At 40.6% G+C, this 16,787-nt stretch overlaps 2 protein-coding genes across 2 annotated transcripts; one reads left to right on the top strand and one right to left on the bottom strand.

The window, feature by feature from the left end:
- Positions 1–698: 698 nt before the first annotated feature.
- On the bottom strand, positions 699–3,493 carry nkx2.3 (NK2 homeobox 3). The gene is made up of 2 exons (XM_034101266.2): positions 2,881–3,493; positions 699–1,685 (listed from the first exon to the last, which is right to left on the bottom strand). Exons 1-2 carry the CDS (start codon positions 3,251–3,253, stop codon positions 1,054–1,056), a joined length of 1,005 nt encoding a protein of 334 aa, XP_033957157.1. The 5' UTR covers positions 3,254–3,493; the 3' UTR covers positions 699–1,053.
- A 7,448-nt stretch (positions 3,494–10,941) lies between these two features.
- On the top strand, positions 10,942–16,672 carry got1 (glutamic-oxaloacetic transaminase 1, soluble). Its single transcript, XM_034100070.1, has 9 exons — positions 10,942–11,138; positions 13,088–13,269; positions 13,348–13,471; positions 13,666–13,778; positions 13,873–13,977; positions 14,146–14,296; positions 14,868–15,033; positions 15,132–15,274; positions 15,511–16,672. Exons 1-9 carry the CDS (start codon positions 11,030–11,032, stop codon positions 15,648–15,650), a joined length of 1,233 nt encoding a protein of 410 aa, XP_033955961.1. The 5' UTR covers positions 10,942–11,029; the 3' UTR covers positions 15,651–16,672.
- The last annotated feature ends 115 nt before the right edge of the window (positions 16,673–16,787 follow it).

Below are 16,787 nucleotides of genomic sequence, written 5' to 3'. Positions count from 1 at the left end.
ACGATTGGAGACGATAAGAAACCTCACGTAAATATAGAATAAGATGAACTCGACGTTACTTTAAGATTGAGATGCAAGTTGAAATGCAAAGAAATGCTCTTACAAGATCGTAAACGCATTTTCACATTGGCCTACATAATATATATTGTATATCACACACACACACACACACACACACACACACACACACACACACACACACACACACACACACACACACACACACACACGCACACACGCACACACACCCACACCACACACACACACACACACACACACACACACACACACACACACACACACACACACACACACACACACACACACACACACACACACACCACACCACACACGATGTCATTATTGGTGATAATGTTCGTCATTACAGCTTGAGTGTAAACAGACTTTAAGCATCAGGTCACATTGTTCATTTAATTTAGCCAATTTTAGAGTAATACAAAGTATTTTGGCCGAAAATAGATCTAACTTTTAATAAGGAAAAAATCACAATAATTTATAAGAATGCATTTTCTTGCAATGATGCGATTGTATTATTATTTTAGTCCTATTTTTATTAATTACTATGGACTATATACCATATGCATAATACATACATGTGTATGTATTTATTATAATTTTATTATTTATGTATTATGTATCGCATAATACATACAACAATTTGAGCCGAAATCTGCTTTTCTTCTGCAACATACATCCGACAATCAAATATCCAACAGCAGGTTTAATACTTTTTTATTAATACGTTTCTGAGAACAATGCGCATACTGTTTTGGTTTGAATCAGTCAACGAGTTAGGGTTTCCTCACAGGCCTGCCTTGAATTACAGCTGGCCTTTACTTGTGTTGTTACAGAGTTTTAAGTTGTGCTTTCGTTGCATTTGTCGATCAGGTGTAGCCATGCTTTAGTCCATTTATCCATCTCAGAGAAGTCTTTCCCAGCTGTGATCGTGCGTAAAGACTGCGCTACCATCACCATCAGGGCCGTCCTGGCCAACTGGAGGCCCCACGCAAAGAGATATGATTTCGGCCCTGATCACCATGCCCGTATGCCCTGCAGAGCTCCCTGGCAGGCTGGGACTCCTGGTCCTTGGAGCGCCTGGCTTTGCGTCTGTGCACCAATGTTTCCCAAATTCATGTTCATAAAAGCATTAGCAGAGGTGTTGCTGGGTGGCAGAGCAGGCAAACTCGAATAAGTACAAGAGTAAGTGTTAGTATACAACGAGTTGTTGTAGCTGTATGCAGGATAGCCATTGTAGCTATATGGGTTTGGAGCTCCCAAAGCGTTATAGTTCTGTGATCCAGTCAGACACGGCCTCCCGTCCCGGACCAGCACCGGCACAGCTACCCTCCTGGGCGGCGGTGGGTAGTGGTGGTGATGGTGATGACCTGCCATCTCCAGACTCTTGTCTTGCCTTTGCCTCTTGCATTTGTACCTCCGGTTCTGGAACCAGATCTTGACCTGGGTGGAGGTGAGTTTCAGAGAGCTGGCCAGGTGCTCTCTCTCCGGGGCGGACAGGTAACGCTGCTGCTTGAAGCGCCGCTCAAGCTCAAACACCTGAGTCTGGGAGAAGAGCACGCGGGGTTTCCTCCTGGTCCTCTGCTGCTTGGTGGCCGGCTTCTCCGAGTCTGGATCCTCACACTCACCCCGCAACGCCCCGCAGCTCTCTGCGTGGAGAAGAAACGTTTCAATGAACATAACATTTACAACTAAAATGTAGTAGAGAAATTATGCATCAAACACTGCTAGCTCAACTCATATTCCTGACATCCACATGAATTCATGAATATCTAAATATTATGTTCTTAAAATATGACAGTTATTTCAACAGCATATACATATTTTGGATTTTTTTAAATGTTGTTATATGTTTTCATTATTTCACCACAACAAGATTTTAAATATGAATTACAAAATATTAAAAATAATAAAACGATGACTTGATTGGAAATAGCTTTACCGATATTTGTAATCGATCAAATCAATCAAGACCTGCATAAAAGAGGACTCAATGAAAGTATTTTCATTTAAATATATTTGTATTCTAACATTTATACCGATTTCTGTGATTATGTATTACACATAGGCATGATTCGCAGCAAATTGTTGCTTATGACTGTATTTATTAGAATTTTTTTGGAAAATACAAATCACTTCAGAATTAAACAACCCCCATCCAATCTGCCATTCGCTTTGGGGGACTGAAGGGTAATGTGTTATATTTTGAAATGTTTACCGCTATCTTAGCCGCTTTTTATTTATTTTTAAAACATCTTTATCAGCCTAACATAATTTTAAAAAACTCTCTTTCTTGTACATTTCTTTCCGTGGATTTTTTTTGTTTCTTGTGGGCCACTACTTGTCCAATATCGAAAATCTATTGCTGAATATTACAGTTGTATTTAATTGAAACAATCTTAAATGCTTGTAAGCTTTACACAACGACTAATGGAACAATGGGCGTCCATCGTGCAAGGTGGGGCTCTTGCTTTAAAGATGAATGAAACACAAAGAATAAATCATAGGCATATATATTAGCCTACTATTTAATTTAAATATGATTATATGTTTTTAGTAGGCTAATGTATCCCAAAGCAGAGTTATTATCTTCCCTCGATTAGCATTTTGCGATGGTTTCATTTATTCATGCTTCAAGAAATGATACCTTGTGAGTTCGCAGTCATATTTTCTCCGGCATAGGCTATAGCAAAGTCAATTTGTGAGATGCAGGTTTTGTTTAGCAAGACATGAAACTCCTCTGTCATTTATGTTACCTACTCCATGCTACCAACAACATATGTCATCACCACCATCCTCAAACTTTTGGATGAACATATTATTGTTATAAGAATTATAACTCACTGCTATCTTGGTCCTCCAGCTCGGTCTCCAGCCGGAGCTCTGCGGAGTGTTTCTGCGCCGGGCTGTCGAACATCTCCCCCGGCAGCCCGGACTCCGGCAGCGTGTTGAGGTACGACATCCTCTCCTCGCTCTCCGAGAGTCCGGAGCTGATGGGACTCGGACTGTCCCTCCCGGCCAACATGCAGGAGGGGGGTGAATGAGAGCGGAAAGGTTTATTTGGGAAAGCTCCCTGCTGTGACAGAGCCCCGGAGAGACCGAAGCAGGAGAAATACTGGAGCTGGTGCTGCTGAGATTGTTGCTGCAACTCTAACTTCAAAATGTCCTTCACGGAGAAAGGCGTGGTAGAAGAAGTTATGAGCGGGCTGGGGAGCATTATTACCACCAACAGAGAGATGACGGGTAACAAATAGTCAACAGGCCCAAAATTGGACTAATTTGTCTCCGGACGGCGCGTAGAAACTGTAAATACCCCGTGGTAAGTTTGAAGAATCGTCGCGCACTGCTTGTTTTTCATGCAGATGGAGGAGGGCTGGTTTTCTTTCAGCTGTGACATCCCTCTCTTTTGGCTGTGTGTCTATGTCTGCAGAGCTGGGTGAGAAAGAGAGGTCGATCCTGTTTGGTTGGCTGAATTAGGTTATAGAGAAAGAGCTGGGTCAGCCAAGATGCTGTCCTCTCCCTTTCAGTGACGTGCTGAAGCGGGGGAGGGATGACGGTTCTCTCTCTCTCCCCCTCTCTCTCTTTTACATACTTTCTGTTTTCCCAGCAGAAAACACTAACACCAATAAGGCATTAAAAAAGCCTTTCATGGTGTGCTATGAAAACATTTATATGGGGAAATCCACTGTTTATCCACCCAATAGTTTATCCGCTGACTCGAATAGCATGTATTATCTACTCGCCTCTGCTGAATGGACCAACGGCCTCACAGTTCTTCCCATCATCACTACAGTGCTTTTTAGATTAGGCATATCTTCGTTTCCTGTCTGGGCAAACCATGGATAAGATACTCTGCCGTAACTGTGGGAAATGCGATAAAATTGGCAACCCGAAGAGATATGAAGTATATAAATGTAGTGATTTATTTAGGTCTACTTAGTATGGGAAAGTTGGATTATTTTCCACCAAAAATTGGCCACAGTGACGCTTTTCCTTGACAATATGTTCAGTATTTTGGAAAGAAGCCCATGCGTAAAATATTAGTTAAATTGATGTTAGTCAATTCTAAAGACTACTATCTGCAACATTTTATTTTTCAGTTTATAATGTATTTAAATAATGATAATACAAATAATATCACCTTCTTTATATCATGTTAGAATAAGATGTTCTTTAGATAGCGTTGGACACCAATAAAAGGATTCTCACAATACAGTATTCGAAATGTTTTTTCCTATTAAATAAATTATAAATAGAAACATGTGAATCTTCTCTTGAATGTAGGGCTACCTGTGTGCCAAAGGGCAAACATGCTGTAAGGGGACACCTCTGGTTGCCTATCTGTGGCCAAGTGCAGGCGCCAGGGTCTGAAGGCCCATTGCTCCTAAACCGTGTAGAAAGACAAGGACGGCATGCCGACATAATCTCATCCGCTCACCATCAACACGGCGCTGTTTAGATTAAGGCAGCGTCTTCTCCTCTTCTGGGGATCTATGTCTTTTTAAAATGCTCCTTTTAAGTGGAGAAGCATTAGGTCTGTGGAGAAAATAGGCGTCAGTGCACACAAGGCTGTCTATTCCAATGTGCTCTCGGGAAACAATAACATTACTTTGGATGCTAATTGAGTGTGCGCGTGGGAAACCGTGAAACAGCCATATGGCTACATTATAGTATTTCCTGAGATTTCTAAGAACACGTAATGACAATTTTTCCCAATATCAAAAGTGTTTTTTTTTGCAAGTTAGGCTATGAGGATTTAAGAGGAATATATTTGCACGTAAAATACCCTAAAATGCGGTCATTGTGTTTCCCAATCCCAAATATTAACATGTATTGAGTGCAATAATTAAAAGAGACAACAGACCAAATACAGGAACCAATGCCATACGATTAATTATCAGCTGATAAATAACAGGCTGGTTAAATAAGATTAACGCGTAGGCCTACAGTGTCTAACGATATCATGCTAGAGAAACGATTTCTTACAGTCCACTGAACCATGTGAATTTAGAGCGTCACCTGTCAGAGACGTGGGCTCCAATGGCACAATTACCCTTTTAACGCGTGCGCGCGCTCAAAATCGCGAGACCTTAACTGACCATCAGTGGTTTTCGCGTGCCACCGACGGCCCTAAAAGTGGCAGAGCGTGTTTACGGAGCGGAAGAGTCTGTTTCCTGCCTGTAACAAAACCCAGACTCCCAGAGAGTGTCAAGGAGATGCTCTGCTGCTGAATGCAATACCCCATATATCATCTTCATCTCAGAATCATCGTGATAAACCGGGTTAGGTCAGGGGTCCTAACATATTTAATAGACACAAAAACAAAAATAAGCTATACAAACGATTTTTTTTTACATTTGCAGCAATTTAAATTCACTCACAATTCAAGTTCTGGAGAATTCTTTGAAGTTGATGGCTGGCCATGCAGGGGTGAACATGTTTCTTCTTGTCCTCCCTTCCCTCCATTGGCAGAGTGGCAGGTGTATATCACTGGTTGCAGGCCAACAACACTGATTCACTTGGAGATGTAGGGTTGAACGTTCAAAACAGATCCATGAACACTGAAGGAAAGTTTGATGACTTGGTAATGACTTCAATTATCTTCCCCCTGTAGCCTCTGTTTCTGTAAAGCCGAAAGGCGTTCGATATCTGATGGTTTTACCGCAGTGGTAAATACGTAAAGAAAGCTTCAACACCTCCAGCGTCTGTGCTCACACGCGTGTGTGTACTGAAGGAACATGTATGTTATTACTTGACAGAGCTCCGTAGAGGAGCACTTAACATCTTTCTACAAAGGATCTAGTTGTTTACAGGTGGTACTACTCGAACAGCCTGGATGTGTGATGAGGAACTGAAGTATGACTATCCATTTGTCTCACAAAAGATAGATCGTTACATTAGGAGAAATGGATTAGCTCAAGTGTGTTTATCATTTGTTTTCCATGTTGTTTAGTGAAGCAGCTCCCCAGCATTCTGTATTAGGAAACAGCGTGGCAAAATGGAAGACACAAGACCATAAAGGACCTTGAAAATATAGAAGAAAGCACAATTAAATGCATAATGTGGCTAATGATGGACTTTCCTTTTTATTTCATGGTCATCCGTAAGAATGGCGTAGCACCAAGGCAAAACAAACTGTTGTGTGTCAGTAATGGTTAAGCTCTCCGGTCCCGGAAGGTGAGTCTTATCAGCAGCCCATGTGATGGTGTCAGTAGCCAGGATCCAGACTGCTATTGTGCCCCTGCCTCGGTCCGAGTGACGGATGACAGGGCCTTCTCCCTGGAGGAAGTGAGGAGGCCAGAGGCGAGCCTGGGGCCAGAGTTTTAAGCAAAACCCACTCACCTTGGAAAATGTTAACTATTCCACAACGGCAGGCCCAAGGTGCTAACTAACTTGCAGGTTGCACCAGTCCCTCAGGGCTCATTGTGTTAACCAGGTCAGGGGAAAATATACTAATTAGTTTGTTTGAAAGACGGTGAGAGGGTGATGTGTTTGAGGACCAATGCCCTGTTCTGTGTATCGAAAGGTCTAACTTGAAGACCATGAAATGAGGAAGTGAGGTCAGGCCAGTCTGGGTCCCCTGCCCTTTGCCTTCCCTTGGGTCTCATAAATTAGCCCGCTGTAATTCTCTCCCAGACGGCCTTGCCCCAGCAGGTGTGTGTTTGTATATATGAGCACTAACAGGGGGATGTAAGCGCTGTAATGTCTGTGATCTACAGTGTTGGGAATGTAGTTTTGGAGGAAACATGTAATCTAAATATGCTTATCCTCTCTGCAGCCACACAGGCCATGTAGATAAAGACCCTGCAGGCTTTAACTGAATAGGATGTGTGGACCTTGAATGTTCCTTAGCTTCTGTCCTATTTGGCATTGGGAAAAGTATCACATATCAAAAGGTTGAATCAAGTTCATCTTTGCTCTAAGTAACTCCGGCAGTAATGGCTCTCTTGGGAAAAACAATGTTGCTGTAGTTTGAAGAAGCATGCATGCATCCCGGCCTCAAGCGGTAAACATTCTTGAAATAAAATGCTCTGGCTCTCCAGCAAACATGCTGGTATCTTCATCAAAGTGACAGTTTGTTTTAGCAAAACTCAAACCCCTCATGAATAAAGTTATTTTTTTATAAATAATTACCGTACAGGCATGTAGTTTCATTATCTGTAAATGGGAGAATTAAATCCCCAACGATGAGCTTCCCATGCGGATAAATACAAATATCATTCTTCATTTTCGATAATGACACAGTCAGGTTTTTTTTTAATTGCATTTTCTTTTTGTAGCTTTATGCAACAGAAAATAATCACTCGGGGTAATCAATCAGACAAAACTCTTCCACTTCCTGTCTTTGTTTCTTTGCATGCATATTTGTATGAGGCTGAGGTCTGGAAAGCCTGAGTTGGCCAAAAGACAACATCAATCAATTAAAATGGCTCACTGTAGACCTTGGGTTCCACCCAGCCTTATAGGGTAAAGGCCAAATCCGTGAAAAACACGAGTGACATTAGCTGATCTTTATAACATAACGATCAATTTCAATTATTTGATCAAACATTTATATAAAAAAAGTGACACGTAAATTACGTTTGGGGTTTTAAACTAATTGTTGGATATTTTGCAAATAATCAAATTAATTTGCTTAGATGGATGAAAATTATTACTCATGTGCATGCATTAAATGTAAGGCCGCAACCTGTACATGCCAGCAACAAGTTTAGCTTTAGCTCAAAGGCTGAATACAAAGGGGAACAGCTAACACAGGAAAAACAAACTCCGCTTATCATCTCTGAGTCTCACAGATTAACATATTAACCACTGGTAGCACCGCAACGTATCTTTAGAGATGTTGGATGTTGTTACCACCAGGCAGAGTCACACATCTCTCTTCCCATCTTCATTGTGTGTGCTAAGCTAAGCTAACCAGCTACTGGATGTAGCTCCATTGTACAGATAAGAGAGTGGTATCAATCACTACTGCCATGTTTTCCCAGCTGTGGAAAGTAACCTTTGCAACTGTGAAATGTATCTGTTTGAAGGAGAAAATTGCGAACTGCTCATATTCAGAATCTGGTAAAGTCCAAGTCTGTTCTCAGATTAACATAATTTGCATTGGTGAATTGGTGCATAACATAAACAAAGTAAAATAAATTAAAATTGAATAGGAAATAACTAGAAACATAAACATTTAATAAAAGAGAAATACAAAACAAATCTGAAAACATAAAGAATATACAAGAAACCAAACGTTAAAATCATAATAAGAAATAAAAAACCTCAATAAATACTTAAATGTGTATCTTAAAGTGTATTGCAATGATATAATATACTTTATTAATCCCTGTGGGGAAATTGTTTCTATAGTAATGTGATTGTATTTACTTTCAATTTAATTAAATTTAAATACAATCATTCAGCAAATCTTGTCACTCGGGATAACAAATAGGATTTTTACAGAGTGAAGCAAATGTTTGCACAAAAAATAAACAGATTGCATGTCATAAGATGGAGCACACACGTACAAGACATGTACACACACACAAACACATCAGTTGGAATGTTGTCAGACGTACAGAGCACTGATCTGTCTGTCATTGCATCCATGCTCCATCAGTCATTGGGCTACACAGGGAGGTCCTGTGCTCTTTGTTGTTGCTGTGTCTAGTCCCTTGTTAGAGAATTGATGACACTGTCTTTGGAAAACAAACAAGGCGGGAAGCTAAAAAGGTGGTCACTCACCACAGCTCTCTGACCCAGAGACACAGAGGCCACCTCAACATGCGAGCAGCGTCCCCCTTGGAATGTGCTGCAGTGTGTGTGCACACGCTCCTGTTGGTGTTTCACTGATACCACGGCTGGAATGTGACTGTCTTGTGCCTGAATGTGTGCCTTTGTGTGTTTTAGTGTCAGCGTCCTTTAGTAACAATGGTAACCTGCGTGCAAAAAGGAAAACACTGAGATAAAAGACACTTTGTTGGCACTACCCTTTTTTTGGTCATATTTGCATTGCGTTTCTGCATGCCAAAATAAATGTTCCACATATCAATGTCAGGGAAATGCTGAGAAGCTGCCTCTGAATGTTTGGCTGAATAACTCTCATTGATCTGGATGTGACACTCTCTCCCTGTGGGCACTGACTTGCCAGAGGCGGCTGCTGTCACTTCTGGCTCTGACTCACACTTCACATCACAGCAGACCGAGGTCCCGGGGCCTCCCCAGTACGTACACACCAAACCCTGCCCTGGGCCCCGAGCCTTCTTCTGGGAGCTCAAATCCCATAATTGCAGGGCTGACAGTGATAGCTAACATACAAGACACCCTCACCTGGTCGTAAAGAATGAAAACATCTACTGTCAAAGTGAAGCGAGGAGATGAGTGGGGGTGGTACAGGGTATGGGGAAAGTGAGTAACCTCTGGGGGAAAACATGAGGGCAAAATAATAACTGAGTGTTCAGTGATAAACCAATGGATTAAATGCACCACTGTTTTCAGAACAGATTCTTCATTGATAGTAAATAAATAGTTTATACATGGTCTATGAATACAAAGTTTGCGGATGTGGGTTTACCACATTGTGCAAATACATTAATATTCATTTTTTGAAAGCATTTTTGTTTTGGCTTGCTCTTTGATTCATTAGGGAAACCACTAGTTTCTGTAATAAAACTTTGTTTTAAATCAGTTTATATGGCAAAAATGGCAAAATAACAAGCCTAACTGATTCTCAACCCTAGTGTACTGAGCTATAAATAGTTCAAGATGTAATACGAAAATTGTGTTTAAAATAGTATTCTTTTTTTGGCCATTTTGGTGCACTGGAACAAGATGTCGTATAATCACTATGTAATTGTAAACGTCACCTATTTAAATGTAGCAAGATAAGCACTTTTTAAAATGTGTGTTTTCCGCTCCTCTGAGGACTGTGAATCCCATTTTGACACTCTTTAGCTCTTTTGGTGTCCACCAACTACAATGATAAACCATCTGCCCCTTTAGCTGTTTAATGCTCTTCTGTTTATATCTACTTTGACATTGCCACCTCCACCTTACTGCATTGATGACATACTCAACAAGAGCTGTAAGCTAACATTTTAGCTGGTAGAAGTTGAAGTCATTTTACTACTTCATGTTTTTTTCAGTACTTCAATCTAAGAAGATAGTACTGTCTTTTTGTGTTCCACCATCACTGACTCTATACACAAACTAGGTTAAACAATGCAGCAGCCCCTTCTTTCTCAGACAGAAACATTAAAAGACAGCACAGGGGCCTCAGAACAGGCTGAGTCCTGCCTCCAGAAAAGCCAAAAAGCTTTCCAACAAACTCAGTCCTGGTCGGGGAGAGCCGCCTGGAGTGGCCCTCGTTTATCAAGCACTCAGCTCCTGCAGACAGAGCACAGAGGAGCCAGCGTGTTTACACCACAGCTCAGCAAGGCCCTCAGGACTGAACAGATGAAGATGCTCACACATACTCATTTACACATCCTCACACGCACTTACTCAAACTGTGTCGAGCCCGAGCATTCAGCTGTCTTTTCAGCAAGGAATACAATTTACATTTATGATGGGGTGCACTGATATCTTGTCTTGTCTATTTTGACAACACATTGAAGACATTAGCCTACTATAGAAAAAAAACTACACTATCAGTGGTTGTTGTCAGTGCCAGGTGATAACATCTTTATCGAGGCTGCTGCACCATCTTGTGGATATTCTTTGTATTGCAGTACAATCCTGAACCACCCAATTCGAACACTGGACGGTATCGTCATTCATTGGTCAACTGCCCCTGTACGTGTGTTTTCTCGAACTTTGACCTGACAGAGATCAGTGCTCTGATTGGCCTGGCAGACGCATCTCGTTTTCTATTGGTTAATCCGCTCACGCCCAATTTACATCCTCCCATATCCAATTTGAAGGTGAAGTCCTCTGCCGTCCCGTTACATTTCACGGTAACCGTTTGTTTTGTTGTCGCTACAGTCTCTCGGTAAAATACAGTAGCATGTCGGTGTTTGGTGAGGTCGCTTTAGCAGCCCCTGTAGCTGTCTTCAAGCTATCACAGGATTTCAACAACGACCAATTTCCCAACAAGGTGAATCTTGGAGTAGGAGGTAAATTATTATGTAACTATACTTCTATAACACAGTGACATCGTTTGCCATAGCTATCTCCAGCCGGTTAATGTAAGGTGGTGATAGGAGAAATCAGGATTCAGGAATCACAACCATTCTATGACCTGTTTATTCCATGTTTATATGATGGTGGCCACATGCTGTATTTTGATAAAAGTTGCTAAATGATGATGCATGTATGGTTTTAAAATAGTGACACATTATTATAAAAGCTGTTACTATTCCAAAACTGTGGCTCTCTAATACAGTATCGGAAAAGGTTTATTCATTTTAAATATAGATTATATAATAGATGTATTGCTCTGACGGCATACATCATAGTGGCGTAAAGTAAGTGCATTTACTCAAGTCAAGGTACTTGTAGGCTAGTTGAGTATTTACATGTTACTAACCCTACTCCACTACAATTCAGAGGTAAATAGTGTACTTTCACTCCACTACATTTATTTGATAGTTATAGTTCCCCTGCAGATTTTCTATTTTGTATGCAAAGTATAAATCAACTAATACATTATGATGAATTTCAGGTTATTCTGCCCAGCAGTATACATAGTAATTCAATTTAGCTTCATCTTTACTGACTACAATATTAAATAAATATACTTTATCATAGTGTCTCTAAAATGTCTGTTTCGGTGTGACATTACGGCCATGGGAGAAATTATAATGACATTATTTAATATTTTATTTGTACTGTCACTGGTTTGTGGAGATAACTTGTGAATCAGAGTAAATACAACTGATTGACCATGTTAGACCATGTTAGCTGCTGTTCAGTCATTCTACTCTAACTATACTGAAAGCAGCTTTATTGATAATGTATCCTTGTTATGTAAAAGTGTGACATAGTGGAATCATTTGTGCCTGTCCTCTTTGGTTTCCTCTTTGCTTTTCGATCTTGCTGCAGCTCTGATTGGATTACTGTTCCCTGTTGCTAGCTACTCGCATGAGTTTAAATATCTATGGCTTAGTCCTGCTTCTCTCCTGAAGCAAGCAAATGGCACATTAGACTTCAGTACAACTGTTTTCAGTGTTAATCTTATTAAAAGCAGTAATCCTTGCTGCTTACATTGCTAAGGACAAGTGTGAGAAGCATTGTTTGGCTCTGGTCTGGCAGTGTGTTATGTGTTCTGTAGGACGAGGCTGCCTGAGTCCTGTGATTAGGACCGGAGGCTGAGGCCTTATAATCCCCTCTCTATGTAACACACAGATGGTCATCCGCTACTGGGCAGCTGGGAAATGTAGGCCACACTATGTTTAGTGTGTTAAATGTCACTAGATCTGAAACAAGTATTACATTAATTGATAAATTCAACGATGGAAAAGGAAATCTGCAATCTTTTGATTAGATAACATTAGATACACTTTTTTGATCCCAAATTGGAAGTTGTTTAGATAATCCAAAATAATATACCAATTGCATAGGTAATTATTATTATTATTATTATTATTATTATTATGACATTTAAAAAAAAAAAGGTGAGGATTTGCTTCCTCTTCTTATAATAAACTAAATATATCTGGGTTAATGAAAGACGTTAAATTAGATTTCAGAAACTCTATGATCTGCATTTTCTTGCATTTAATAGACCAAATAAACATGCCTTTCATGCCAGTGGGAGAAAATAAAATAAAAAACTCCCATATAATGATATTAAGCCTGACACTTGTTTTTGAGTTGCAAAGCAAGTTGAAGGTCTCTCTTCTGAAGATAACAAGGCTATTGTATCGTTCAGTCCTTATCAGGTGTTGACGGAGTTCAGCTCACTAAAGCAAACAGAGAGATGAAAGTGCATGTCTGCTTTCCAGAGTCAGTGTTACACTCTTGTTATTTGAGCCAGGAAGATTGTCCTGCCTCAAACTCATTATTGTTCCTATCTAAAATCTTTAGGCAATACATCAAGGCCTCACTGTTTTATTTCTTGCAGCCTACCGGACAGACGAGGGAAAGCCATGGGTTTTGCCGGTGGTAAAAAAGGTTGAAAAGGTTATTGTGCACGATGACAGTCTTAACCATGAGTACCTGCCCATCCTGGGCCTGCCTGAATTCAGATCCTCAGCCTCTAAGATCGCACTGGGAGAAGACAGTCCTGCCATCCAGGAGAACAGGGTTTGTATAGAGAAAGGCGCACTATCTTTATTTTAAATATATTTACGTATAAACTGACTGTCTGTTTCTTTTTGCCAGGTTGGGGCTGTCCAGTGTCTGGGTGGTACAGGGGCTCTGAAGATGGGTGCAGAATTTCTCAGGCGTTTCTACAATGGAAACAACAACACCAAAACACCCGTCTATGTGTCCTCACCTACCTGGGGTATGCGCGCGCACACGCACACACACACACACACACACACACACACACACACACACACACACACACACACACACACACTGGAGTGCATAGAGTTCAGATGAACATGGGAAGTCCTCATTCATTCTTTCATTTGTATTAACATATAAACAATACAATTAGAACACTGGTGAAATCGTTTTTTCTCTCCATTTCAGAAAATCACAATGCTGTTTTTGCCAATGCTGGCTTTGATGATGTCCGTCCATACAAGTACTGGGATGCAGAAAATAGGGGCCTTGATTTGGCTGGTTTCCTTGGAGACCTGGAGGTGAGCAGTGTGCAAAAGGATTTCTTGTTCTATTTCAGTTCAGCCATGAGTAATTTTATTAGGAGTTTAAATCACTTCTTCTTATTTCCCACAGAGTTGTCCAGCACACTCTATCTTTGTCCTGCATGCCTGTGCACACAACCCAACTGGCACAGACCCGACACAGGAGCAATGGCAGCTGATCTCAGAAGTTATGATGGTATTATACACACACACACACACACACACACACACACACACACACACACACACACACACACAAACAATACTGTGTCTCTACGGCTGTCTTAACCTCCTTTTTGTACACGTTTGTCAATGCTGAACATTTATTACAGTATGATAATTGTTTGACCTTCTTTCTTTCCAGAGGAGGCAGCTGTTTGTGTTCTTCGACTCGGCTTATCAGGGTTTCGCCTCAGGCAATCTGGATAAAGATGCCTGGGCGGTCCGCTACTTTGTCTCCATGGGCTTTGAAATGTTCTGCGCTCAGTCTTTCTCCAAGAACTTTGGCCTCTACAGTGAGTGACCCCTGTGTGCATTAAGTTGTACATTGCTTGCTTTCAAGAGAGCGATAAAGAGTGATAGTCTTTGTGCTGTTACTAATCACAATAACAGTCACAAAGTGCTTTATATGGCAACATGTTTACAGTGGAATTAAGGATAAGAGCCCAATTTAGATTGTGTTATCATACCCCACAGCTCTCTTACTTTCAAACATGACAAAATATTGTACATGATCGACACAGCTTAATGTTCTCGTTTACTATGACAAAAGCACAGTGAGTGTTGTCAATGTTGAAAGTTGTAGAAACAAGTGGGGTGGGTTTAAGTTATATAAGTATCACATTCCTTATCTTTTAAGATTCTTAATCAATTCACAGCTTTAAAAAAAAAAAAAAACCTATTTCAATCATTTGCCTCTACCTTGTTGTGTGTTGTTGCAGTTAGTTCTATAGGAGTCTGCAAAGTGGACTTGTTGAGTAAATCCTGAAATTCACAACCCTATGTAATTAATTGAGAATCATTTAGAAGTCAAATTGTGACCCCAAGAATCACGATCAAATGTGTGACGTGTGTGTGTGCAAACAGATGAGCGTGTGGGCAACCTGACCATCGTTGCTCGTGATGCAGACAACCTGAAGCGAGTGCTGTCCCAGATGGAGAAGATTGTGAGGACCACCTGGTCCAACCCACCCTCTCAGGGGGCTCGCATTGTTGCCGTCACTCTTACCTCACCTGAGCTCTTCAGTCAATGGTCCGTACAAAATACCAAAGCACTGTATCAGGTATAACGGTTATAAACTAATGTATTATATTGATATAGAGTTGTTTTTTACATTTGTTTGAGTGTAGGAAGGACAATGTGAAGACCATGGCCAACAGGGTCCTGTTGATGAGGGCTCAGCTGAAAGCTAAGCTCCAAGCTCTGGGGACAGCAGGCACCTGGGACCACATCACAGAGCAGATCGGCATGTTCAGCTTCACAGGCCTCAACCGTGAGTAAACATTGTTTCAGTTCGGAAAATGTTAAGATCACAAACACTTTTATCATCGGGTACATAAAAAAACAACATGTAGAGTGACCAAACTTATCCCGAATGTATCTCCTTTTTGAAAAACTCAAAAGAGCTTGCATTATATCATTGTTTTGATTAACACACATATCTTTACAGGCTCTGCAAAGTGTCACATTATTAATCAATGAATAATTAAATGTGGTTATTTCCTGCAGCCAAACAAGTGGAGTACATGGTGAAGGAGAGACACATCTACCTGATGGCCAGTGGGCGCATCAACATGTGCGGTTTGACCTCCAAGAACATAGACTACGTGGCAGAGTCCATCCATGAGACGGTCACCAATGTCCAGTAAAAGACTACACTACCCACAGTTCTTAGTACTTCCTCCATTCCGACCTCAAGTCACCTGATTACAGGAAAAGTATTTACTGTCTAGCTGATTTCTTAGGTCGATCATACATTCTCATTTGCACAAATATACAGACACCTTTCTATAGTGTTTGTGCTAAGCTATCTCAACACACAATTGGGACTTATTCCGTTTATTATTTGTCCACTAGTTGTCTTTATGTTGGTTTCCTACTTATAATAAGTATTTCAGTGTATGCGTCACCACTCAGGACCTTTTGAGAAGGTTGGTACATCTGTGTGACAATTATCTCAGCAGTGCTGACTCAACTTCTTGTTTAATGTCATACTGCTATGATTCATTCATTCCATTCCATTCCAACGCATTTCCAATTGTATTTAACCTGCCGTTATTAGCCTGTGTGATTACAGTTAAGAGCACCTACCAAACTGACTAAATGTAGCTTCAATTAGACAAACAAATTATAGTAAATGTATTTATGTTCTCTATCATGAGTGAAGAGGTACGTTTATGATAGATGCAACATGAACAAGAGAAGAGTGTTCTCAGGAAGATATCTTGAGCAATGTAATTTATTAATTAAACTGTACATCCCCGAAAGGGGTTGTACTAATTACCTAAATTATAATCCGTATTTTTGAAGTGTTTTATTTGTAGTTTCTGCTCAGTTAGCACAATGGCACTGAATTATCTTAACAGGTTTTGAGAGTCATCCCTGGTTTGGGCTCACAGCTGAAGGTTGTGAGGCTTCTGGTTAAATCAGGCACCTGCAGGTTTAATGTGAAGTTTGCACAGCGACTGCCTGTTTGTATCAATAGTGCACTATTATGTAAGACCCTCATGTCAGTGGCACAAACACACTAATGATCAACCAGTTTGCTATCGTATCACTGTGCACAGTATAGCAACAAAGCAGTCCTACTGTTTAGCAATTGAAGCAAAACATCTCCTTACATACTTTCCAATGATATGAATGAGTTAATCTAATAAAGAACTATAACTCTTATGTTTGTTTTGTCACATATGTTGGAATTGATTTAATGATAATGTTTGCATAAATGCAACGGCCTTTAGAAACCCATGTGAGAGGTCTTAGAAAAATCGAATGCAGGTAACACA

This window comes from Pseudochaenichthys georgianus, chromosome 15 (assembly GCF_902827115.2).
Source record: "Pseudochaenichthys georgianus chromosome 15, fPseGeo1.2, whole genome shotgun sequence".
Lineage (NCBI taxonomy): Eukaryota > Metazoa > Chordata > Actinopteri > Perciformes > Channichthyidae > Pseudochaenichthys > Pseudochaenichthys georgianus.
This window is presented reverse-complemented; position numbering and strand designations above follow the sequence as displayed.